Source organism: Lytechinus pictus, unplaced genomic scaffold (genome assembly GCF_037042905.1).
Source record: "Lytechinus pictus isolate F3 Inbred unplaced genomic scaffold, Lp3.0 scaffold_20, whole genome shotgun sequence".
NCBI lineage: Eukaryota > Metazoa > Echinodermata > Echinoidea > Temnopleuroida > Toxopneustidae > Lytechinus > Lytechinus pictus.
This window is the reverse complement of record NW_026974141.1, coordinates 5916150-5942047: the sequence shown is the minus strand read 5'-3', so window position 1 is coordinate 5942047 and position 25898 is coordinate 5916150. Positions and strand designations below refer to the sequence as shown.

The window sequence follows — 25898 nt, the reverse complement described above, 5'->3', positions numbered from 1 at the left end:
ATATTCACGGTGTCCGATACGTTTCTGTCTTCTCTCTACTCAGTTTATTCAAGTTAAATGGTATTTTGGTAATTTTAAAGAAATGGTGAGCTGGTTGATTAATTATCTATAACTCTTTTAATTCAAGATAGACACTACTTGCTCTGCCGAAGTCTGATGGTTAGTCTCGGAAAAAAAATGTTTTGAGATATTTGTGGATAGCTCAATTTACCTATTTGGGGTTAAAGATAAATAATAGCAATTGAAATGAAATATCAACAGTTGTAAAATAATTTTTATTATACCAACAATAATAACGTTTATAATAATAATAATAATAACACAGTGATAAATAAAGATAATGATAGTACTAATAATGTTTATAATAATAATAATGAAAGTGGTATTAGTAGAGGTAGATCATAAGGCAATCAATGATAGTTATTAATGATACGAATACATGAAATTTCAGCAAAACTGTCTTTTGTATAATCATATTTCATAATATTGTTCATAATGTTTATGCAAAAAAAAACAATAACAAATGTGAAAATATCATCGATTTTCACGAAAGTTATTAGCACTCTCCCACTCGTGTTTTCATATTTGTCTTACTTGTTCCAATTATAATGGGGGTAAAATCAAATAACTGAAGTAGGCGCGTATAAATTTGTCATGATTTTACTGTAAAATGTGATTTCATTTTAAACCACTGTGTATTATACACGTATGTATACTCAGACTATCTGTTAATATAGAACATAAGGGTATATTGATGGACAAAACACAAATGTGTATTTCTTATCATTACGTTATTGTATTATTTTTTTCAAGCTATAGACATATTATCTACAATAAATTAATTGAATGCATATTAGAACGATCTTGCTTTTGTTTGTATTTTATCCAACTAATGTTTGCTAAGGTCTCTCATTGCCAAACTCCATGAGGGTGGGATGAATTCAATTAGTTCTAATTCATTTAGTTCTAGTCATCACTAATGGACTTATCGTTACTAAAAATCTGATTTATTCAAATTCACCATTCAGTTGCATTAGTAAATCATAAATGCAATTCTTTCTGATGTCCTTATAGTGACACTGGCATAACCATTAACCATCGGTTAAAAAACAAATTAAAAAATCGTAGTATAAAAAAATGTGAAGGAATGAACCAACCCTTGCTAATTGGTGCATTGAGGTCTACGTACCTTTGGTATTTAATCTCATTTAATTAACTGTTTTGTTTTCTTGCAACTGTTTGAAAAGTCTTTTTTTGTTGAGATGTTCCTGTAACCGGCAAAACTTGGATTTGGAAATTGCAAATCAAAAATAACCTCAATTCCAGTAAAACGCATCATTTAACTTCCGTTGTTGTTCAGCATCAATTCTCCACCATTAGGATATCCCTTTTCGTAATATTGTTAATTCATCTAACCGTAGTGCTCACACAATATATATTGTTTACTATCAAACTTCACTATTCATGCTATTTCAATGTCAAGTCAATGCGGGCAGATTTGAGTTAACACCACACCAAAAGGGAGGCAGGAATTGGGCTCACCTACGGACTTGATTAGTATTCAGGCTTGGTACAGGTCAAGCTAGCAAATGGAAGTAGAATAAAATTTTGCTCGTGTTCAAAACTTGTAATTTATATCTCTCACCAGACTTTTGGATTTCTTGAAATATTTCCGATTGTGAGTAAAGCAAAATATGCCATTAAAAAAAGATTGATATTACATATCTTCAAGTTACTTTAAAAGATGTCCATATGTGCATTGCTGTAAAAGATTTATTTCTTAAAGGAGAATGAAACCCTTGAAACCAGCTGAATCCATATCAAAGAGAAAAATCAAAGAAACATATTGTTGAAAGTTTGAGGAAGATTGAATGAATAATAAGAAAGTTATGAGCATTCGAATATTGAGATCACTAGTGCCATGTAGATCCTCCCACCGGCAATGCGACCAAGATCTGTGATATCACACACGTACAACTCCCTCATTACTTTAGTACTTATTTCACTTATATTCTCACTTTTATAGAGTCTATCACAAGGTGAGGTGTTCTCTTTATGAGATGACAAGTACAGAGGTTTCACAACATTATATCATTGATGAATCGTTTGTCATATGATTAGAATGAGCAAAAAGAGATGTTTTGGGGTATATTTTCAGTGTCCAAATGGGACAGTTGTACGTGTGTGACATCACAGATCTTGGTCGCATTGCCAATGGGAGGATCTCCATAGCATTAGTGATCTCGACATTCAAATGCTCATAACTCTTTTATTGCTAGTCCTATTTTACTCAAAGTTTTGTTGATCTTATTCTTTGATTTTTCTGCTTTCACAAAAGCTAACTTGCTCCAAGAGTTTCATTCTCCTTTAAGCTGCAGTTTATTATTTAATTAATTTTTTTATTTTTTCGGGGGGATGAGCAAATTTGTGTGTTTTCCTTTTTAATACCACAATCCTTCTTTCATAGATTTTCCGCAGAAGTTGCTTTGACCATGGAGATTCATGCTTTGGAATATTTCGATTGTTATAAAGGTTCTTTATGTCGAATTTCGTCAAGTTAGCTGATGTCATCCAAATATAATCATGATAATATAGTAACCAAATAAAGCGGGCATTAAACTCGTCAACGGGCCTGTTAAGTATTTAGGATACATGTACGTCAAGCTAACACATGACAAAAAGCAAAATATATGGTAAATGAAACAACTGTAGACAGACAATTATTTATTCAACTTTTATCTATAAGCCTTCATCAAGAAATGATGAAATTATTAAGGGAGCTTGTCAAAAGTCCATGCACCGTTCTTTATCGTTCTTACCGCATCCGGGTTTTCGCTTCGGCTTTCCCGCCCAACGTTCCCTCGTCTTCAAAGGAACAGCTGCCATCAAAGGACCATTGATGCCACCGTTCTTTTGTTCGTCTTTCCTGCAAGTCTTAATTTCTGTCGAAATACCGAAGAATCTATTCTAAATAGCTCCCTCTACGACCAAAACAAAGGCGTGCCTTCATATTTATTGGTGGATCGGAGAGTTCGGGTCACTGTTCTGAATTATAGTTCGCATCTATAATGGAGTTTGGGTCAACGTTGCCAGAACTGGCATAATTATGCTTTCTGGCATAATTTCGAACCTTTCAGCATAATTCATTATGCCTGGCATAATTCTGGCATAGTTAGACTTTTTTCTGGCATAATTTCGACCCTTTCAGAAGAATTTGGGGCTTGTCAATTTTTTTGTGGTACGAAATCCTTTATTTTCTGATTGAAGACCGTTTTTTTTTTTTTTTTTTTGGCTTGTCAATTTTTTTGGCGGACGGTTTTGCCCCCCCCCCCCCCTGTAGAAAATCCTAGGGTCCAAAACGGTTTGGCATAATTTTTCGCGATTTAGCATAATTTCGCTGCTCCTCTGGCATAATTGGATTTCTCTCACTGGCCACACTGGTTCGGGTGCATTCATAAAGCCACGGTAGCTTAATCAAAAATCACGCACGTGTCATAAATCGTTACTGATCTTTCGAATTTGCTGCAATAACCATGAAAACCTCTTTTTTGCAATTGAAAGAGAGTCAATTCATGACGCTTTAGGTGGGAAAATAAGATTCCACACATTTTCGTTTCGTAGGCCCAAGCCATTCGTAGAATTCACGTCAACTTGGAATATTTATTATTACTCGCATCTGAAACAAGTGTCGGGAGCCCCCCCCCCCCAAAAAAAAAAAAAAAAAAAAAAAAAAAGAGAAGGAAATGGAAAGATGAAATGAATATGACCGGAACAGCTTGGCACTATTAGGCATAGATAGATCAAAGATTTATTAGAAACTGTTCAAAATAGTTTGTTCAATTTTTGGACGGGCAACCATTTCCCCAGGATAACAAATTGTCTCTTAATTTTCTTTATCTCCTTGTTTTAAAGAAGCGGGACCAAAAGAGAAGATGAAAAGAGGAAGAAGAAAACTAAGAAGGATAGGGAAAGAAAAGGAAGGGGAAACAGAGAGAAAATAAGAAAATAATATTGGGATGGAGGAAGAGGAGGGGTGAAAAAAATATGGAGGAAAAACAGTTGAAAGAGAAAAAAACTAGGAAATTTAAGAGGGGAAGAAATTTAGGATCGATAATCAACGGCAGAGGGGGGGGGGGGACAAATTGGAATATGGAAATGGATAGAGACAGAAAATAAGGGGAACAAACATCATATATCGACTGAACATAATTTATTGTCGTTTCAATAACATGATTCTTTCCAATATCCCAACATACTGGTATACATATGCTTATGCTGATTTAATAATTACCATTTGTGCAATATTATACACCTGCATTGCGTTCTATTTATTATTTTTTTTAGGGTGGGGGCAAATTTGAATTAAAAAGAGGGTTTTGAAAACATCTTGGGAAGGGGACTCTTCAGTATGATGACAGTTATTCAAGTGATTCATTTTTTCGGCTCGTCTGGGGACCTGATCAGTACACAGGCTGGGTAGAGTTCAAAATGGCAAATGGACAAGTTCAAAATTCCACTCTGGGCATGATTAAGGTTATTTCAACTCGAATGACATTGTTGTTTAGTATTCAATAAATATGCTCTAACTTTCGTGACATTATTTCTTCAATTTTTTTTTTCTTCCACTTTTTCATAAATCCACAGGACAGAAACAATGCGACAAATTTGGTCATATCAGTTGGCCAAGTACATACACTTAGAAAATTAATCCTTAGAATAAAAGAAGTTCCTGCAGCAGAGTCTCGAGAACACCTATAATTTTACCAGATTGCGTAATCTTACAGAAAATTGGTATTTGGTGTATGGAACCTTACAAATTTCCTTTAATAAAACATCCTTTTCCCCTTTTTAAACAGACCTGTTCTGTTAAATTGCAGAAAAAATTCCTGTTTTATGAATTTACAGAATGATTCTGTTTTTGCTTTTTGCAAAATCTTCTTTCTTTTTTCTGTAAAATCAGGGTTTTTGTAACAGTGTACAAGCAACATCTCACTTCATTCAGGGTAGAAATACCTTCATTAAGTGTCCACTGATGTGCTGCTACAGTTAAATGGTCTATGCATTTTCTGCGCCCTGCTATATTTTTCAGGCATGCTTACACAAAAAATATTGCTTTGAAATTAGCCTTTCCTGATAGGAAAAAAATTATATTAATAAACTTGTCCGTCGGGTAACTACGAACTCGTCTATTGCACAGCCATCAGTCCAGGTAATGTTAAAAAAACAAGACTACGATCCTCCTCGTTCTAGCAAAATCAAAGCCAACGGGAAAAAAATATAAAGTATGTGAGTTGTTTTGGGGTAAATACATTAAAAGGAAGTAATTTCATTTTGTATTATATTGTTGATATTATCTAAATAATAGATGGTCGTAATACGTTATATATATTTTCACCGTTCAAAAACTCAACTATTTACCTCATGTAATACTTTGCAAGATCACCTAGATTTTGAATATGAATATATGTAAGGAATTTGAGCATGCACGTTTACTCTGGCGTCGTTTTGTGTCTGCGGCATGACGGGGTAGAACAGAAATATTCATGAAGTAGCACCCTATGAGATCCGAGCCTTATGTCGTCCTGTGGCATTTTGGATCATTCCTTTGTACGCGTGGATTTTCTTTTTTTAGATATTTGTTCAGTATACGAAAGATTCTAACTAAAAACAAATGATGGGATACCTTTAAATTTGACAGCTCGCGCAGTATGACAAAGGTGGATGGTTGCGCTTACGAATTGTTGACTACCGAATGGACTCTCCCATATCAGCGCCAAACGAAATATCTCTGTCAGATGCCACAAACCAGGTGAGGCGTTTATGCGAAAATCAAACAATGGGGATAGAAAATACAAATGTGTCCCCTCTTTCTCTCCGTTACTTGTATAAGTCTTGGTAGTCTTTCAATTCTTCATGCGATTTGATACACCCATGATAATAATAATTAAACAAATGATAAAAATTATAATAAATGGATTAAAGATAATGAATACATGAATACATGTTAATCAAAATTATAATCTCTATATATTGTAGTTTGTTTGATATTCATTTGATTATTATTTTTTGTAACTGTACCCAACTGATCTATTGTGACCAGTTCCGTGTTAAGCAGAGCAGTTTATATCCCAAATTAAATAGTGAAACATAAATAATCCACTAAAATATTTTAGATGGAAGAATATGGTGGACAAAAAAGGAACTGATGACGGTTGGGTTACTTTTAATATGATGCTAATTTGCGGCTCGTCGAAGGACCTGATCAAATTCTGCATTCCATAATAAATGTTCAATTAAGTGCTAGAGATGTAGACATTGGCTGTTTTCCCTATTCTCATTCTGGTCTTCCCACTTACTGCTGCAATAACGTTCATGACGTTTGGTTTCGGGGAACTCAAGTAGTAGCAACATTTTGATTATAGCCGCTCGTACAGTATGACATTAGTATTGAGTTGCGCTTATCGTTGCAATGCCAGAAAACAAATGCTATGTCAGGTATGCTAGTTCCTACATAAATGTATCATCGGATGCCACAAACCAGGTGAGACTTTTTTAAGGGTTACTAAAGAGCGGTAACAGAGTGTGTTCGGTTAAACATGGCTAATATTCCGTTTAAAGTGCTTGCCTGACGAAATGCCGATTCTTAGCAGTCAAACTTTTAGAGCGAGGGAGTCTTTTGAGTCTTGTGGCTGGTGACATTACTTTATCTGTTTACTTTTTAATCGAACACAAGGTATGTGTAATGTCTAATTCATGTAGATCTTGTGGAATATGGTTGAATTCAGTACACCGTATTCTTTGCAATAATGCGTTATGCACTTTCATGATTGAAAACAAGATAACTGTTATTCCCCTACTTACTACTTATCAAGTAAAGTAGGCAGGATTAACCCGCAACGAACACTAGGTTAGCCTTTGATTGGCAAGATACTCTTCTTTCACCTTGTAGTCAATTGAACAATCGGCAAACTTCTTGTTGGGAAATTTTATGAAAAATTGTGGAATAATGGTTTGAAGAGGGAAGCAAGGCATCGAAATTTGGTGCCCAACAAGTTGTCAGATATTTCATCTTTCCTTGATTTCCAATGGTTGAGAACTGCATTGTTTTTTTCCCCCTCATAAGATAACTAACATGCTCTTACATGAAACACTTTCCAGTAGGGCCTACTCTATATGGCCAATATCGCTTGAAAAGGGTAAGCTTCTTTGGTGGGATATCCTTACATTCAGCACCGCGATCACTATGACCAACTTGGCAAGTTGCGCTTAATGGATTGAAAACCTTAAAGCTGCTCGCTTATGACAGTACATATATTCAAATACCAAGCATTTATAAGATGCCACAAACAAGGTGAGACGTATTTTATCACATAAATAACTAGCATGCTCTTACATGAAACACTTTCAATAACTGTACATGGACAATATCGCTTGAAACGGGTGAGATTCTTTGGTGGGATGTCCTTAAAGTCAGCACCGCGATCACTATGACCAAAGTGACAAGTTGCGCTTACGGGATTGGAATCCTTAAAGCTGCTCGATTATGACAGTACATATATTCAAATACCAAGCATTTATAAGATGCCACAAAGCAGGTGAGACCTCTATTATGCAAACAATATTGTGTTATTAAAGCAAGGGCGATAACTGGTTCTAAAAAATGATGGGGGCCATTAAAGAGAAAACAACACAACGGAAGGAGATGTCCCGAGGGTGGGGGTGCGAAAGGGTTTGTCCCCTATCTCAAGGTCACTGGATCAATTTCTTGCTTGATATTTAAAAAAAATGCATCGTAAATTAATGGATGTATACTAGCATAGGAGGGTTCTGATTAAAAGATGGAAGGACGTGACAGAATGTTAATTGAACGACTGAGAAGCAGTTTGTATTCTACTTATTCTGTTAATTCGTCATCCAAACACAAGGTAAAATAATTCAGAAGCGCTTAATTGTTGACGGTGGATCTTGTGCAACGTTACACAGTAACTAAAATCCCCATAACCAATGCCCTGGGATATATCTTCGAGAAAGGAAACATAAAAACTGCCCGTAACATATTTCCAAACGTCAAGATGGTGAACCTTCTAAATTGCCTTATTTAATAGGCAAAATATCCTTCCTACACCATCCAGTCAAGAAAGTAGCCGAAACTGTGGATGCACGGAATATCAGAAGGTCTACTGGGCATATTGGGTTAGCAGCGCGATAGATTGTTGTGGTTGCTATACTCAGATGTGTCACAGTCTTGGTGAATGTCGTTGAATTCAGCACCACTATCCCTATGACGAAAGTGACAAGATACGCTTACGTGATTTAAAACACGAAAGCTGCTCGTTCACTACATATTCATCAAAATACCAAGCATTTGTCAGATGTCACAAACGAGGTGAGGTTTTTAAAGTGAAAGATACTGAGACCCTTACATAATCATTTTTGAGTAATGGCTCTGTCACAAAACACAATACGAACTGCTCTTGGCGTTCGTAAGGCGTTTGTAATAGTCTCGTAACACGTTGATCACAATTTGTGCAACTGTAAAAAAAATATTCAAAAAAATATGAACGACTTAAGAATGAGTGCCTTGAATTGCACATATGACGATGTAGGGACAACAGAAAACGTAAGATGTCCGTAAGTCTGACGAAATTATAACGCAAGGCATTCTTACAATAAGGTTTTCTGTACAGCCGAAAATCACTTCGTTTCTCAAAAAGGTCTAATTTAATGAAAGGCCGTAAGAATCTATGCCCCACCTACGAATATCTTCGAACCCCAACATTTGTACAAATAGTAGGTATATTCATGGGTTTTTTTTTTTTTGTTTTTTTTGCTCGCACTTATTTGCTCGAAAAAAAGTATTTCTCCTCCAGATATCATTCAGTTCCATACATTGATTTTTAAATGTGACAAATTCTAAACTGTATGATGGAGAAATGAAAAAAAAAATGTTCTTATATAAGCCTGCATACTAAAAACCAAGGTAGGTATACAAGAAACCAAGCCAAACGTTGAAATCAAACAACAGCTCAAGTGAGTATTACGTAATCATATCAATATACTCAACATTTGAAACTGTGATATGTAGCATATTGTCAACGATGACAGAACTGTGCGGTAAAGTTCGAAAATGGTATTAAATGTATTTGCTCAATCGCTGTATTTTCGATCAGCAACACAAGATGTCAAGACTAACCAGGAAATTTTTTCGTCTTTTTTTTCATTTCAAGTTCGTAAATATAAATAGATAGACCAATGTTACGCTTTTTACTGGATGTGTAAACAATCGGGTATGCGGCTCGTCTCCGGACCTGATCATTATTCAGGCTTGTAGACATCAACGTGACCAACATTTTTAATTACAAGACGATGCGGTATAGCATCTTGGTTCTCTGTGTTGCCCTTCTTTTCTGCTTCCGTTTCCCGCCTTCAAAATGTATTACAATTATATTTTGTTTTAACACACTCAGCGATTTCCCTCCTCATAACCGCATTTTCAATCTTCAAAAGGTTTATGGATTAATTTCTTTACGAATGCCAGCCAGTCTTACAAGTAATATGCGTATGTTTAGACAAAACAATTGTTGATATAATAGTTAATATATTAGTTAGACCCCCCCCCCTTCCTACATAGATGCCATAATGAACGGTTTGACATCTGAAACCTGTATATTGCAGACATGATTTAAATTCATCCTTTACGAAAAATCTGCCTTTTCCACGATCATTTTCGATCTACGTTAATGAAGGTTCTTCTAAATTGAACCAATGCATTTTAACCTGCAGCAATTGTAATAGTCAATATCAGCATATTCCGAACATTTGTCTGAAACTTAATGGCAACTCATGAAATGTGACGATGATAAAATACCAGTTCGGTAACTATGACCCTCGAGTTAAAGTGCATAACAGAATTGCACACAACAAACTGCACGTTTACTCCATACACAACCAAATTCCAAGCATTCGTCGTATGCCACAAACCAGGTGAGATTTTGGAATGTTAGCTGCTTCTAGATTCATATTGTGCTAATTATACAAATTATTGAAAGAATAAAGTCATTCCTATCCAGTACTATAGCAGGTATATTTACCAAAATATTGACTTACATGTAGCTGCTCAGTATGATGGGTCAACGACATCGGTCAACATTCAGAGGTCTTGTTAACTTCAAATGTCTTCAGAGGTCAGGTCTTCAACTTTGGCATGTACTATATATGGATACAAAAACACGCAGGAAGAAAAAGACATTTCCAAGATGTCTTTGGCTGAATGGTCATCGTTTGACCAATTATTAAATTCTGAGGCTTTCATATTTGTATCAAATCATAAACAGAGGTAAAGATTGCGATTTTACAGCTAAGACATTCAAAGGTACAATTAATATTAACCGACGCCATTAAATTTACGAGATATGATGATGAAATGCCAGTTTGCGGCTCCGTGGCTGACCTGATCATTATTCTGCAGTCGGAGATATCAACTTTTATTCGGCAGTTGGGACTCATGAATTTTTATTTGTTCACTCTGTATACATCCCGGTGAGCTTGTGTCTTTAGGTCTAAAGGGAACACAATTGGTAATTACCGTTGCACATATCTGCCATATTGCCCAGATGTAAATTGACACAAGAAATGCATATTATTCATTTCACCACAAAAGGCTGTGTCTTTACTCAATTGCCAAATAAATTCCAGAATTTCCAGATGCCACAAACAAGGTGAGACGTATGAAAAAAAACATAGCCTTATACAATTTAAATATTATTTTAATCCCGGATATTTAAAATGAGATGAAGTAACAGCTGAGCAAACGTATTCCCTTTGAAACACATTCGATGCCACATGCAGAAAATTGCCAGGCATGCACCTTGCCCGGCCATCCTTGTGAATGGGGAGATTCCCGTATGACCCCGTACCTATAAGTCATTTACAAGGGGAAGTATGCATTTGTGATGATAATTCTTTCTCGCTGCATCTTGTTCTGGTTATGAGCAGTACCTATACTTTAATTTATTTTATGTATTCATTCATTTATTGATTTATTTGTATTTTTAATTTTTTCACTCTTTCGGGGGCATGCGAAAATAAATGATGCAACGTTTCTTAAAATATTACTCAAATTTACTAGACTATGATTATTTCCTAAAATCACTCACCGGATTTTCACATGAAACTGGTGGCTTCGAATTAATGACATCAAAAGAAAAATTAGTGTCGTACTTTCTGTAGTGCTTCTTGAGAGATTAACATCTGCTTGAATACATTTGTTGCCCGTTGGAACTGCAGTCCCAAAACTTTTTGGTTTAACAAAGTTGAAAACTGTGCAAAGGTAAAAAGGTAACCCCTCTAGAATGATAAGGAGTGGTATTATGATTATAAATAATGTAATTACCGAAGCTAACCGATCTAGATCATGGATTTACTCTTTTCAAGTGATGATAATTGTGTGACTTGTTGGTGAATCTGATCCGATTTCAGGCGTTGCGAATATCAGAAGTTATCTTGGCCTTTCAGTTTTCAGGACACGTTGCCGACCCTAACGAGCCGACGCGTCGACTCGTTAGTGTCGGCAACGGTAGTTAGGGTCGCGACGATAGTTTGCCAATTAATATTAACGTGCATTTGCAACCATGGTGATTTTGCTTATCGCCGGGTGTAATGAATATGTAAATAACTGATGATTTCATTTACGTGACTGTTTACATTATCTCAAGACATGGCATTAACTGGTTATAGCTTGCTTTGAGATCAATCAATGATGGGGATAAGGATTTATCAATTTGTTGAAATATGTTATTCCTATAAACTGATGGGAATAAATGTGTTGACTTTTAAATGTAAGTTGACATACATATCAATATCGTGCAAAATGCTGATTGTCAGATATACATTAGGTGTTCCCCGATGATTTGTGGTCATCATGTACATGTTTTAACTGTTAATTAAATGATGGAGTGCAGGTATGGGTGTGATGTGTGGCTGTGTGTTTCTGTGTGTGTTCGTTTTTTCCAAGCTTTGTTTTGATTGGGCATGGCATGGACAACATTTCCCGTGCAAGTGCATTCAGAAAGACCATTATCTTCCGAAAATCTGTCATCAGCTTGTTATATATTAACTTATACATGTTATATGACAAGTGTCATTGCCTTCACATACCAATGTCCTTAGTATTGATTGCGCTTAATAGTGTTGGAACAACAATAATACACGTTTTACCCATATTCAAACAAACTCCAAGCATTGGTCGGATACCACAAACCAGGTGAGCTTCTAATTTGATAACAAAGAGGCATTGAAAAAATGCTAGTCCCAGAAAAATAAGTCATTCGCGATAAAGCATCTGTGAAAAGTAGGCATCATCAGTATCCTACATCAGAGTAATGACATCAAGGTTGCTGCTGTGTCATTGCGTTGATTTCAAAACATATCTGCTGTGTTTTGTCTTAAGTCTGTGGTACATTTGAAATGGCTAATGGGATGGGCATGATCATATCCATATTTTATATGAAAATGTCATCTACAGGCAATCCCCTAGATGTGTCGTCATCATTGTAATATATCTGTAAAGCGCTTAGAGACGTCGTTCCGATGTGTTAAGCGCTATATAAATGCGGATTGATTATCATTATTGCTGTGAGAATACAAAACACTTTTTGCAGATTTTATTTATTTATTATTATTTTTTTTTTTGGGGGGGGATCTGAGTCGAACGTTTGCTAGTCAACAATGCAAAATCATCTAAATATCTAAAAATGACAATGTTTCGATGGCTCTGAATGATAACTCAGTTTACCATCACGGCCCGTATGTCCAAAGTGATGAGATTATCGTACGAGCTTGAAAACTATCAAACGGCTTGTTCATCAACCTTGGATTCAGCAGTATGCCAAGTATGTTATCTTGTCAGATGCTTCCAACCAAGTGAGACATCTAGGAAACCAATGGTTAGAAATTGGGAAATTGAACACAATTCCTTTTCATCATTTTCTCATTATCTTTACAGGAGCAATCAATTGCAGCACCCCATACATTCCAGTCCATGCACACCTCACAGACCGCCGATTGAACTATAACTTTGGTGACAGGATAACTGTGACTTGCAATACAAGCTCGGATACCTTTACCCTTCAGTGCCACAACAAGGGACTCTGGAGTGGCCCTGTAATTTCATGTCCTGCACCATTATATCCAGTCGGTATGATGAAATCGAAGTACTTTCTAAAGCTATCGTAGTAAAGATATTGTCTATTTTTTCGGAATTTAATGAAGTCGGTGAATAAGATTCTTTCAATTAGCATAAATGATTTTAAAAATATTTGCGATTCGACTAAAACATGATGATTATATTTGACTAAAAACTTTAGTGTGTTGCAAGGAAATGGCAGCAGTCATGTTTTTCTTGTGTGATGCACCCCATTAATATATAATGTCTTTTTGTATTTCCCTTTAGGTCTTCCAGCTAAATGTAGCGCGCCAATAATTCCAAGGTACTCCGCGATTCAATCCCTTCAGTTGAGCTATAACCATGGGGAAAGTGTGAATGTACAATGTGACAATAGCAGTGTTCAACCCTTTACACTTCAATGTAATACCACAGGATTATGGATTGGCCAAATGCGACAATGTCCTCCGCCAATTGCAGGTGATAAATTACATATCCTTCCGTCTAACACCTAAACCAAGATTGATGGAAAGGTCAATCAGTAAAAATTTGCAAGACATTAGTAAAAAGCAAAGTAAAATAACAATATGAAGTGACGGAGGTACATTCGTTAAACTACAGTAAATACCTGGCAATATTTCCTAGGATTCGCATCTTGTCTATCAATGATTTAATGTGAATTTTACAATATATATTTTATAATGTATTTCCTTTTGAAATTCTCTTAGGAACTATTGGCTCGAGTTGCCGGTGAAATAAATGTCCCCCAGTTATTGTCATGTCACCCTTATCAATTCCATATCTACTTACAATGTGTATTTAACATCACAGAGCCAGTACGATGTAACAGTCCGTACATCCCGAGATATGGGTCTATTGATAACCTTCGTCTGGACTATAATATTGGCACCAGTGTTAGGATCACATGTGACAACAGTACAGACAGCTATAGCCTTCGGTGTAACTCTGATGGATTCTGGGCGGGAAGCGTTCTTTCTTGTCCGGCACCAGTTGAAGGTAATAATACGATTCCATTCCATACCATTTCACTCGCTATTGTGCCTTTATTGTTATGGTTTATATGTTGCGTTTGGTAAAACTAGGACAAAGGATCCATGAACTTACTTCATGTCAATATAAAGTGATAATCCATTGATACTGCACTTACATTTTCGATTTGGTTTCTTAACAGCACCAGAAAAGTGCAGCGCCCCATACGTCCCAAGGTACGCTACAATCCAGGACCTCAGAATGAGCTATGACTTCAATGAAAGAATAACCGTGACGTGTGACAACAGCACTACACAGTTTACCCTAATGTGTCATACGCATGGCCTTTGGAGTGGCCCGGTGGTGTCCTGTCCAGAACCTTACAGACGTAAGAATATAGACCAACTTTACTATTTGATCACTTATTAAGATTATCGAATCGAATTCCCTGCATTGTCGACAAAAACAGTTCAATATTCGCTTTCTAATCCCCCCAAATCAGCATATGGAATGTATCTTAATTAATAATGTTTACTAACATGAATAAAGAAGTTAATCAATATATCTCTGAAATTGTATTAGTATTCGAAAACATCGTGGTTTTTTGTGTGTGTGGTTTTTTTTTATCAGCGTAGAAAGTGTTTCTATTATTGTAATATTCCCTTTCATTTGTAACATTGTAACTTCCACCCCTTTACATTTTAATTTACATATTATTTTCTTAAACATTCAAATATTACTTTGTACAGCCCCCGAACAGTGCAACACTCCTTACGTCCCAAGGTATGCCACAATCCAGGGCCTCAAAACGAGCTACGACTTCAATGAACGAATAACCGTAGTATGTGACAACAGTACTACACAGTTCACCCTCATGTGTAGCATGCATGGCCTATGGAGTGGCCCGGTGGTGTCTTGTTTGGAACCCTACAGACGTAAGAATTTAATTATTGTTTATATTTGTGAAGTTGTTAAGAGTGTGTATCAAAATCCCTGCGATTGTCGACAAAGACGAATCAATTATCTTCTTCTGAATTGTCGAATTTAAGTCCCTGCAAATGCCGACAAAGGTGATCCAATGCTCGATTTTTGATCGGTGATCAGTATAATTTTTTTTTTTAAAGCTTTTTTTTATTTCCCTCCGATAGGGCATATATTTGCATTAATATTTTAACAATGATATAAATGAAATAACATATCATACACACATAGCATAATTTTGTACAAAGTATAGGCCTACAGGGCGTTTCAAGCACAAGGCAACCGATACTAGAGTGGCCATGTCCTACACCCATCCGTTCCGCCGCCGACACTTGCAGCAGCAAAGAACAAATGAGCACCGAACAAGGCCACTCCAACAATAATTGATCACCTCCCACCCGAAACACACTGCACATTCATCATGAAAATATGTTTACATTAAACAGAAATACATATAAAGGTCCGGAAATCTTATTACAAAATGACAAGAATTCTTTCGAAATTTACCAATTTTTTATCAAATTTATGTGTTTTGTTTTCCATAATACTGATTTGCCTCTCATTTTTGTAACATTTTCTTATATATTGTTTAATTTTCTCAAAATTAGGTATGGTTTTTTCCACACGAGCAGAGTATACTTGTTGTTTCGTCCAAATTATTAAACAATTTAAAGCATCAGTATAATTTGATTGAACAGAAGTTCTTTATCACATATCCGTAGATGTGTTCCTGTTTGACATATCTGTTTTCTCTCTTTCTCTCCATTTTATTATTGTAGGTTGTTATTTATATCGATGTCAGGTTTATTCTATTTTATATTTTCGGAATTATTATCTCTTAAATTCGTATAAAATCTTATTCCTCGTAAAAGTTCAACTGCCTTGTGCTTAATAACATTAAATCCATTTGCCTGAACTCATCATACTTTCTGAAATTCATGTTTTCAGCCCCTACAATGTGTAACGCTCCTAGCATTCCAAGATATTCCAAGATATCCGCTCGAAATCTTCTAACATCTTACGACTTGGGCGCCAGGGTAAATGTAAGATGTGATAATAGCTCGGTTCGATTCGCACTCCGATGTCGCACTGGTGGACTCTGGGAGGGACAGGTACAAGCTTGCCCGGCACCTGTAGAAAGTAAGTCTGGTTTGTGAAGAATTGGAATTAGGAATATACTTATCAAAACAATGTATATTAAGACAAAATCGGAAAGGCCCCTGAGCATTTTTCAAAGTACAAGCTGTTCACTGCGTCTTTGTATTTTGGAAATCCTTCACTTTACGGAGATTGTAGGATTAAATTTATATTAATTTCCATTTGTGACTTGTGATTTGTGAGCTACGACTTCAATGAACGAATAACCGTAACATGTGACAACAGTACTACACAGTTCACCCTCCAATGCCACACGCATGGCCTATGGAGTGACACAGTCGTGTCTTGTCCAGAACCTTACAGACGTAAGTACTTACACAAATTCTTGGTATTTGTTGAGTTGTTAAGATTACATAATCATTATCCCTGCCATGGCCCATGCAATGATACAACTGTCACTTTTTGTTCCAGATTTCATTATCAGTATATGGAATTATAACATTAATTTATAGAAGTTGTTAAAATATATAAACTTTTCTTTCTCCCAAAAGCCACTTTATTTTGTGTAGAATCCATTCCAAATGACATAAATAGGCTGTGTACATGATTCACATGGATTTTCTTCATTCATTTTTATAGTGATATTGTGATTTTGCACCTTGCCTGTCAATGATCTAATGTAATTTGTACGTTAAAATAACTAATGTGAAGGGATTTCCTTTTGAAATTATTACAGAAATCATTTCTGCGAGTTACCAGTCCACATATAGGGTGGTGCGTTATGTCAGGCCCCCGTTGTATGAGACATCATTAATACTTGCAATGTGTTTGTCACATTACAGAACCGATACGATGTAACAGTCCGTACATCCCGAAGTATGGGTCAATTGATAACCTTCGTTTGGACTACAATGTTGGCGACAGTGTTAGGATCACATGTGACAACAGTACGGACAGCTATAACCTTCGGTGTAACTCTGATGGATTCTGGACGGGAAGCGTTCTTTCTTGTCCTGCACCAATTGAAGGTAGTGATACCATTTCATCCAATTCAGTCGACATTTTGTTTTCGTCATTGTTGATGTTTTATATGTGCGTTGAGGTAAAGCAGATCCATGAATGCACCTTACTTTAACAGTATTAGTTATTGGCACTTTGAAACTCATCCAAACTTTCTCATGTTCTCGTGCGCCTCAGAATATAATATTTATAGATAGATGGCGCTATATAAAGGCCTATTATTATCATTATTATTATTGTTATTTGTTATCTCAGAGTGAGCATGCAAGGATCCGACGACCGGTGTGATAAAAATATCTTTAAAGCGCTTAGAGTTGTCGTTCCGACGTGTTATTAAAGCGCTATATAAATGCTGAATATTATTATTAATCCCTATTGTTTTGGAATGTTTTATTTATTTTCTTCACAGCTCCAGAGAATTGCAGCGCCCCGTACGTCCCCAGGTATGCCACAATCCGGGGCCTCAAAACGAGCTATGAATTCAATGAACGAATAACCGTAGTATGTGACAACAGTACTACACAGTTCACCCTCAGATGTCACACGCATGGCATATGGAGTGGCCCAGTAGTGTCTTGTCCGGAACCCTACAGACGTAAGAATTTAATTTTTTTTTTGTGAAGTTGTTAAGAGTGGGTATCGAAATCCCTGTGATTGTCGACAAAGATGATTCAATGATCTTCTTCTGATTAAGAATTTAGCCTTTGGAATATTCATAACTTTATAATATTGGTATTTAAAATAAGTTCAACGCATCTCTATAATTGTCGTGCTATTTAGAAACGTGTACATTGTTTTTATATTTCATTCAAGTCGGTAGCATGTATATCAATGTTAGATTTTTGTTATTCTGGGGATTTTTTTTTTTTTCAACATTGTAACGTTTTTTTTTTCTTATTCAACATCACTTTTTTTTAAACGTTGAACTTTGTCCCGATGTTTAAATGTGTACCAAACATAAATAGCATTTATTTCGATTTTAATTATTTTGTTTCTACAGCCCCAGTGCAGTGCAGCGCCCCTTACGTCCCAAGGTATGCCACAATACAAGACCTCAGGATGAGCTACGACTTCAATGAAAGAATAACCGTAACGTGTGACAACAGTACTACACAGTTCACCCTCATGTGTCACAAGCATGGCCTTTGGAGTGGACCAGTGGTATCTTGTCCCGAACCTTACAGACGTAAGAATTTAAATCAGTTCTTTATATTAGTGAAGTTGCTAAAAGTGTAGAATCAAAATTCCTGTGATCGTCGACAAAGATGATTCCATTTCCGTCGTCTTATCAAGAATTTAGCATTTGGAATCTTCATAACATTACAATATTAGTATATAACAGAAGTTCAACGCATCTCTATAAATGTGGTGTTATAACGTATACATTGTTTTTATAATTCATTCAAGTCGGTAGCATGTATAATATTAATGTTTAATTTTTGTTATTCTGGGGATTTTTTTTTTTTTCGACATTGGAACTTTCTTTTATTCTTATTTAGACTCACTTTTTCTTAAAGGACAAGTCCACCCCAACAAAAACTTGATTCGAATAAAAGAGAAAAATTCAACAAGCATAACACTGAAAATTTCATCAAAATCGGATGTAAAATAAGAAAGTTATGACATTTTAAAGTTTCGCTTCATTTCACAAAAGAGTTATATGCACATCCCGGTCGGTATGCAAATGAGGGAACAGATGACATCACTCACTCACTATTTCTTTTGTATTTTATTATATGAATTATGAAATATTTTGATTTTCTCGTCATTGTCATGTGAAATGAAGTTTCATTCCTCCCTGAATACGTGGAATTCCATTATTTTAACATTTTGTGGTTCAGGCAAGGAGGTCCTAATCGTCAAATTCGTAAAAATTGAAATATTGTATAATTCAAACAATAAAACACAAAAGAAATAGTAAGTGAGTGACATCATCGACTCTCTAATTTGGATGTAACTGGCTCGTTCATATAACTATTTTGTTAAAAATAAGCGAAACTTTGAAATGTCAGAACTTTCTTATTTTACATCCGATATTGATGAAATTTTCAACATTGTGCTTGTCTGATTTTTCTCTATTGATTCTAATCAACATTTTGTTGGAGTGGACTTGACCTTTAAACGTTGAACTGTGTCCTGATGTCAAAATGTGTAGCAAACATTTTAATTATTTTATTTCCACAGCCCTAGTGCAATGCAGCGCCCCTTACGTCCCAAGGTATGCCACAATACAAGACCTCAGGATGAGCTACGACTTCAATGAAATAATAACCGTAACGTGTGACAACAGTACTACACAGTTCACCCTCATGTGTCACATGCATGGCCTATGGAGTGGCCCAGTGGTGTCTTGTCCAGAACCTTACAGACGTAAGAAAGTAATCCAATTGTAGAACAAATCTTGGTGCGATCTACCTACTGACCCTCTGGAAAGAAGACAGTAACCCACAGTGTGGAACGCCATGTGAAATCAGCTTCACAATATTAAATTTGAGCATTCTAAAAGCATGAATCACATGTTGACATAGTTGATCATGATTTCGAACATGCTGTGAACAGTCACACTGCCGAGATGTCCACAGTGTAAACATATCTTTACACTCTTGAATTTGAGCCTTTTCATAGTGTAAATAATATGTTCACATTGTGTTTTTCCAGCAGGGTATCGACAACGTACATGGTTTTCTTGATTTAATACATACCAGTAGTTCAATATGTCTTTAATAGTAATTGTATTTTTATGTTCTTTTATGTTTTTTTATGTAGCCCATCACATTAATTGGTTCCGAATCCAAAGTGTATAATAATGGCAAAGATGTTGAAATTGAGATGGGATGAAACAAACTTTCCAGTTTACTAGATATATCGTTCAATGCATGTTTTAGTGATTGGCTTAATCACAAAAGGGTTACAGGAAGTTAAAATCGAAATTTTGAATGACTGGAAAAATCACACTGCCACACACAGATCCCGGGGGATGTCCCAGTAAGCTGGGAATAATCTGAGCACAGTGTATGTCTATGTGTGGCTGAGTGGGGTACACGCAGACACATACCTTGTTCAGATTATCCCCGTTTGCCGGGACTTCACCAGAATGGTTTGTGTGTGGCTGTATGATTGTTCCAGTCATATTCAATTTTGATGTTGATTTCCTGTAGCTTCTTTGTGATTGAGCCAATCACTAAAACATGTCCGTGAAGGATATGTGTAATAAACATGGGATCATGTTTAATCGCATCGTATTTTCATTGGTCTTTCTTTTGCCATTTGGTATTTGTTCTTATAAGCTTGACTAAAGTAAATATATATTTTCTCAGTATTAGATTGAATTATTACGCTAAAGCTAAGAATATCTCTGAGAACTGCTATCCTATCATTCCATTAATTATTTTTTTTTATTCACAGCTCCCGTAAAATGCAACGCACCATACGTCCCAAGATATGCAACAATTCAGAACTTTCAAATGAGCTATGACTATAGTGATATAATCACTGTGACATGTGATGGAAGCTCCACTCAGTTTATCCTAAAGTGTGACACGAACGGTCTATGGAAAGGGCAGGCGGTATCTTGTCCAGAACCTCCACAAGGTAATTAATGATAAATTCATCAATATTTTTACTGCAATAGTCATGTATTAGAGTTAATTTAGAGTCATTGTATTGGTAATGACATTGAGTTCAGATAAAAATAATATAGATATTTGTTTATTTGGTTTTTTTGCAAGTACGTTGATACATTCGCATTCTTTTGTTCTAGACCTCTCTTGGATAACAATAGGTGTTATGAAAATCAACACGTTTTTAAACACATAATATATTAAATTTTACTGCCCCTTTTTTTCCCTAAAAAAGTGTTCGGGCGTATTGTATCATTTCCTTTCATGTGCAGATCCTCGATAAAGAGATGAGGACATAAAGAAATGAAGTTAGGGAAATCTATTCTAATTTATATTTCATTTCATGTCCATTTAAATCCCCCATTTCCAAAATAGTTCCAAGACAATGCAATGCTCCTGCTATCCCGAGATATTCAAGTATTGAGGGACAACAATTGGCCTATAATGCTAATGACGAGGTGATTGTATCCTGTGACGGAGGTAGTTCTCAGTTCACCCTTCGATGTAACAATGATGGAATATGGACTGGACCAAATATCGCTTGCCCTGCGCCTGATCCGGGTATGTCTTTCCTACTTTAGTTTTTTCCCCGAAATGTATACATGCTTATTTTATGTATTAATTCATGAACATAGTTATGATAAATGTGTTAATGATAAATAGTTATGATTGATTTCGCTCAAGGCATAAGAAAGCCTAGCCTGCAAAGGGCATACAACGTAATTATAAACTCCAGAGACGTTGGCATTACAAACGAAACGTTGAACATTAGTTTTATTTTAAAGTGTGTTTTGCGCGCCTATTTATTGCCACCGAAAACTCCTTTGTAAATTTACTACATTCTACAATTTTTTGAAAATTTCAAAAATCACCAATGGTACCAATCTTACCCTGATAAACTTTCAATCCATTTTGTTAAAAAATATTTTGTTTAACTTGTTTTAACAATTTAGATGACATTAAATAGTAGCTGTGAGTGACAAGTTTAAAAAACGTGCTTAAAATCTTAAACAACGTTTTCAGTGTGTATTACACCAAGTTTAAATTGTTTGAATATTCTCTTTTTTTTCTTCCATTAAATCGTATTGGCGTTTTGAAAACATACAGGTGCCTCTCATCAAACCTTCTGTAGTGCTCCGGTCATTCCCCGTCATTCAACCAACCAGAATCTTCGTCTCTCATACAAACCTAGCGATAGGGTTAACGTGACATGCGATGAAGATCATAGTTCCTTCCTCTTGGTATGTCGAGAAGGGTTATGGATTGGACAAAACATAGTGTGCAAGGAACCAGATGTAGGTATGTAAACCCCCACATTAGCGAGTTTTTGTTACAAGATGCTGTCACAACGCTCCACCGTTAGGCAAATATAAAACTGTATCCGGAGAGGCAAGCAATGTATTAACTAATAAGTCAATAGCAAATAAAAAAACTATGATTTTAAATTACAACCCCATTTTCGCAAAATATATCAATGATTTCTAATGAGCAAAACGAAACAAACAATATACAGTGCGTATCAAAAAAAGTTTACACTTAGAAAAAATCCTGTAAAATTATACATTTGTAATATCCTGACGATTTTTCCACATTTTAACATTGGTACAGATCCATTTGAGCAAATGACGATATAACTGTCGAAAAATAAGTCCGCTTGAGTGAGCACCACTTACTTTTGAAAAGTTAGCGAAAAATGATTTGTGCAGAACTTTGAAATAGTTATGCAGTTATCGTGACGATATTTGCTTTTAATACACTGAGCTGTGATTTACATGAAATGGCTAAGGTTTGATTTTCATTTTGTTAATCATTGTCAAGCTTGGAAAAAGTGTGGAGAAACAAGTATTAAATGAAAAATCAAATGTAAACCACTTTAAATGGGTGGCAAAATTGTTAGAAAATGCTTGAATGTATCCGTTTTATTTCAACTGACTGAAAGTGCAAGAGAAATGTTTAGCAGGGTAAGTTTGATTTCGCCCTTTCCCATTGACACAGCTTGAAAACGAGCATTTCTGCGCAAACACAATTATGCGAGCTTTACAAAAATGGACAGTGCTCACTGACAAATCTTTTACTTTCATTGGATAGAAGAGACCAAAACCCAAGAATACATGTGAAAAAATTACTCATATGTTGTATATTGTTTAATTCCCAGGGCTTTTTAAAGTGTAAACTTTTGTTTGATACACACTGTATATATATATATATATATATTCAACGATGATCCAACCCTGCCTAAGTTCCGCTAGCCACATCCCTTGGATTATCCGTTGGATCAATAAGTCTAGTCCTATTCGTATAACTCGATAACGAGTTTTCGAAATCCCACACCAGAACGAATTCAAGAAGTAATAAGGATTAACAAACTACCATCAGTTTATATAGATTGATAAAGTGAGCAAGAACGTCTTTCCTAATTGACGTTTTTCATTGTAACTTCCACTATCATGACTATGGCTTCCCTACTTATGTATAGAATGCAACCCACCAATCATACCGGCTGTTTCATCTGTCGAGAATTTAAGACCTCGCTACAAGGTCGGCGACGAGGTCAACGTCACTTGCAACGGCGACTCTGATTGGTTCATTTGGGAATGTCACCGGGATGGTAAATGGCGGGGAAGGGCCATTGATTGCCCTATTCCAAGACCATCCCTTGGCCATGTTAGTCCCGTTCCAGGTATGTATTTGATCAATGCATTCGGCTTTCAAAATTATAATGTACCATAATATGCCATAAAAATACCATGAATAGACATCTATGCTGAAAAGTAGGTTGTGTTGTGTTAATTTCATTGTATATGCAACTTGTTTATATCAAATTACATCAAATGAATATTTTTCTTGTTAAATTGCTTAATATCTAAAAACTAATCAATATGTATCTATCATTATCATCATACACCTTGTTTGGAAACATCTCAGTACATTTACATAATTGAGAGGTTTCTCTTTTTTTCTTTACTAACCGAAAAAGTTAAAACAGTGGTTAGTTGACATGGTTATATATAACATGAAGCACCAAATATGATATGGAAAAAAAATTAGATTAAAACCCTTTTTCAAACCTTTTGGTATTTTGTATAGGAAATACTGCAGATAGAAAAGCCGAGGAGAGCAGAGGTTTCTTAACTACGGCCCTGCTTGTAACTGCGACGATCATTTTCGTTTTGGTGTTGATGTCAATGGCAGGCTTCTCGATCTTCGTGAAACGGTCAGTATTATGCTAATTAACCTTTATCATTATATATATATATATATATATATATATATATATATATATATATATATATATATATATATATATATATAGTATAGTAATAGGGTGGAGGGAGTTGCTTAGATTTTAGTTGTACAGACTGATTCCCCCTGAGGGTTCATCATACTGTCCGATCCCTGGAAAATGCATGGCCACCAATGTCATCTATGAAGCCGAGGTAGTGGCATCTAGGGACAGGAAAGTGTACATCGGGCTCACATCAACTCCATTCAAGACAAGGTACGCAAACCACAAAGCAAGCATCACCAATCGGGGGATACGGCACCAAACTAAGCTCAGCGAGTACATATGGAGACTGAAGGATTAAGGAACGCCCTACTCAGTCAAATGGAGAATCGCAAGACTTCCGCAGCCCTACTAACCCAAAACAAAGAGATGCAACCTGTGTCTGTGGGAGAAGTACCAGATAATCACGGCCAAGAAAGCAGCAATGATAAACTCAAGAACAGAACTCATTTCAACTTGTAAACACAAGAGGAAATTTTTACTTTCAGGTTATGGTTAACCGTAGAACACCCCCCCCCCCCTTATGTGTCAAACCCACTCCACCCCAACATTACCCCAATTCTCCTTACTCAGTTTAAAGAATAGCTATTATCTGTTCACTGTAGTCATTTATCCCCCTTACATTGTGTATTTTGTTTGTTTGCTTGACTGCACTAGAGTTATTGTTCTCTTTAACTGTACTTCAGTTCAACATTAAATTTGATTTAGTTGCTGATGAACCCTCAGGGGGAAACAGTCTGTACAACTAAAATCTAAGCAACTCGCTCCACCCTATTACTATACTACATGAAGCTCATATATGTAGATGTAGTTGAGCACTTTTCAGTAACTGTAGTTTCGTATAGTCATTATATATATACACACATATTTAATCCGCATATGAATAGTGCAAAACACCATGTTAAGAGTGTTCGACTACATAGGAGCATTAAACAAGTAGAAATTAGTTTAACTGAAGAGTGGGAGCAGCGTTCTTGCTGTTCCTACGAAACAAATCTGTAGTGCATGGAGTTACACTAATTTCTACTTGTTTGTTTGTACATATATATATATATATAAATATACACACACACACACACACACGCATATATATATATATAGAGATAGCTCTGGGGAACCTTGATTTAAGCCACGCCTACCATTGTTCTCTTCATCCATTTCTTTCACACAATATTTAAATAAAAGAGTTGCCAAAGCTGTATTACATGTATAACTTCACACACACATATATATATATATATATATATATAGGCGAAAAAATGACAAGACGATTTGACGTTGCTGTAGACCACAAATTAATCCGAGCTTTCGGCCTTAGGCCTTCTTCATGGGTTCTGGGTCTTTGGGGTCTTTCAGGTTGACTCGGAGGTGTGCAGTGTCGTGTGTTCGGTTTCTGGTGTGATGTAGAATTCTATATGTATATATATATATATATATATATCAGCACAATCGAAAGTCATTTATGTATGTATATATGTATAATATATATATAAACTCCTCAAAAAAAATTTGGAAGTCTGACTTTGATCGATAATCCCTCCTCGGTTTTAATAAATATCAATGTGTAACTAATATCAATAAAAAGATCATTTAATGTTCTTTAAAATGGTACCCTTCATGTTATGATTATGGTTCACATGAAGGTGCAGTGCCTTGAAATGTTGGGCAAGGTCAAAATTCAAAAGTTGCAAAATGACACAATATTGAAAGTCACTGTTTATTTTTCCGTGGTGATGAGTGT

At 35.8% G+C, this 25898-nt stretch overlaps 1 protein-coding gene and 1 long non-coding RNA gene across 2 annotated transcripts; both read left to right on the top strand.

Moving 5' to 3' along the window:
- The first annotated feature begins 9881 nt into the window (after positions 1-9881).
- Positions 9882-17511, top strand: LOC135157948 (CUB and sushi domain-containing protein 3-like). The gene is made up of 8 exons (XM_064115154.1): positions 9882-9984; positions 13004-13195; positions 13994-14179; positions 14355-14540; positions 14902-15087; positions 16082-16273; positions 17074-17259; positions 17507-17511. Exons 1-8 carry the CDS (start codon positions 9882-9884, stop codon positions 17509-17511), a joined length of 1236 nt encoding a protein of 411 aa, XP_063971224.1.
- Positions 17512-22094: 4583 nt separating this feature from the next.
- On the top strand, positions 22095-24079 carry LOC135157791 (uncharacterized). Its single transcript, XR_010296758.1, has 3 exons — positions 22095-22170; positions 23348-23551; positions 23959-24079. It is a non-coding gene; the product is annotated as an uncharacterized LOC135157791 (long non-coding RNA).
- Positions 24080-25898: the final 1819 nt, after the last annotated feature.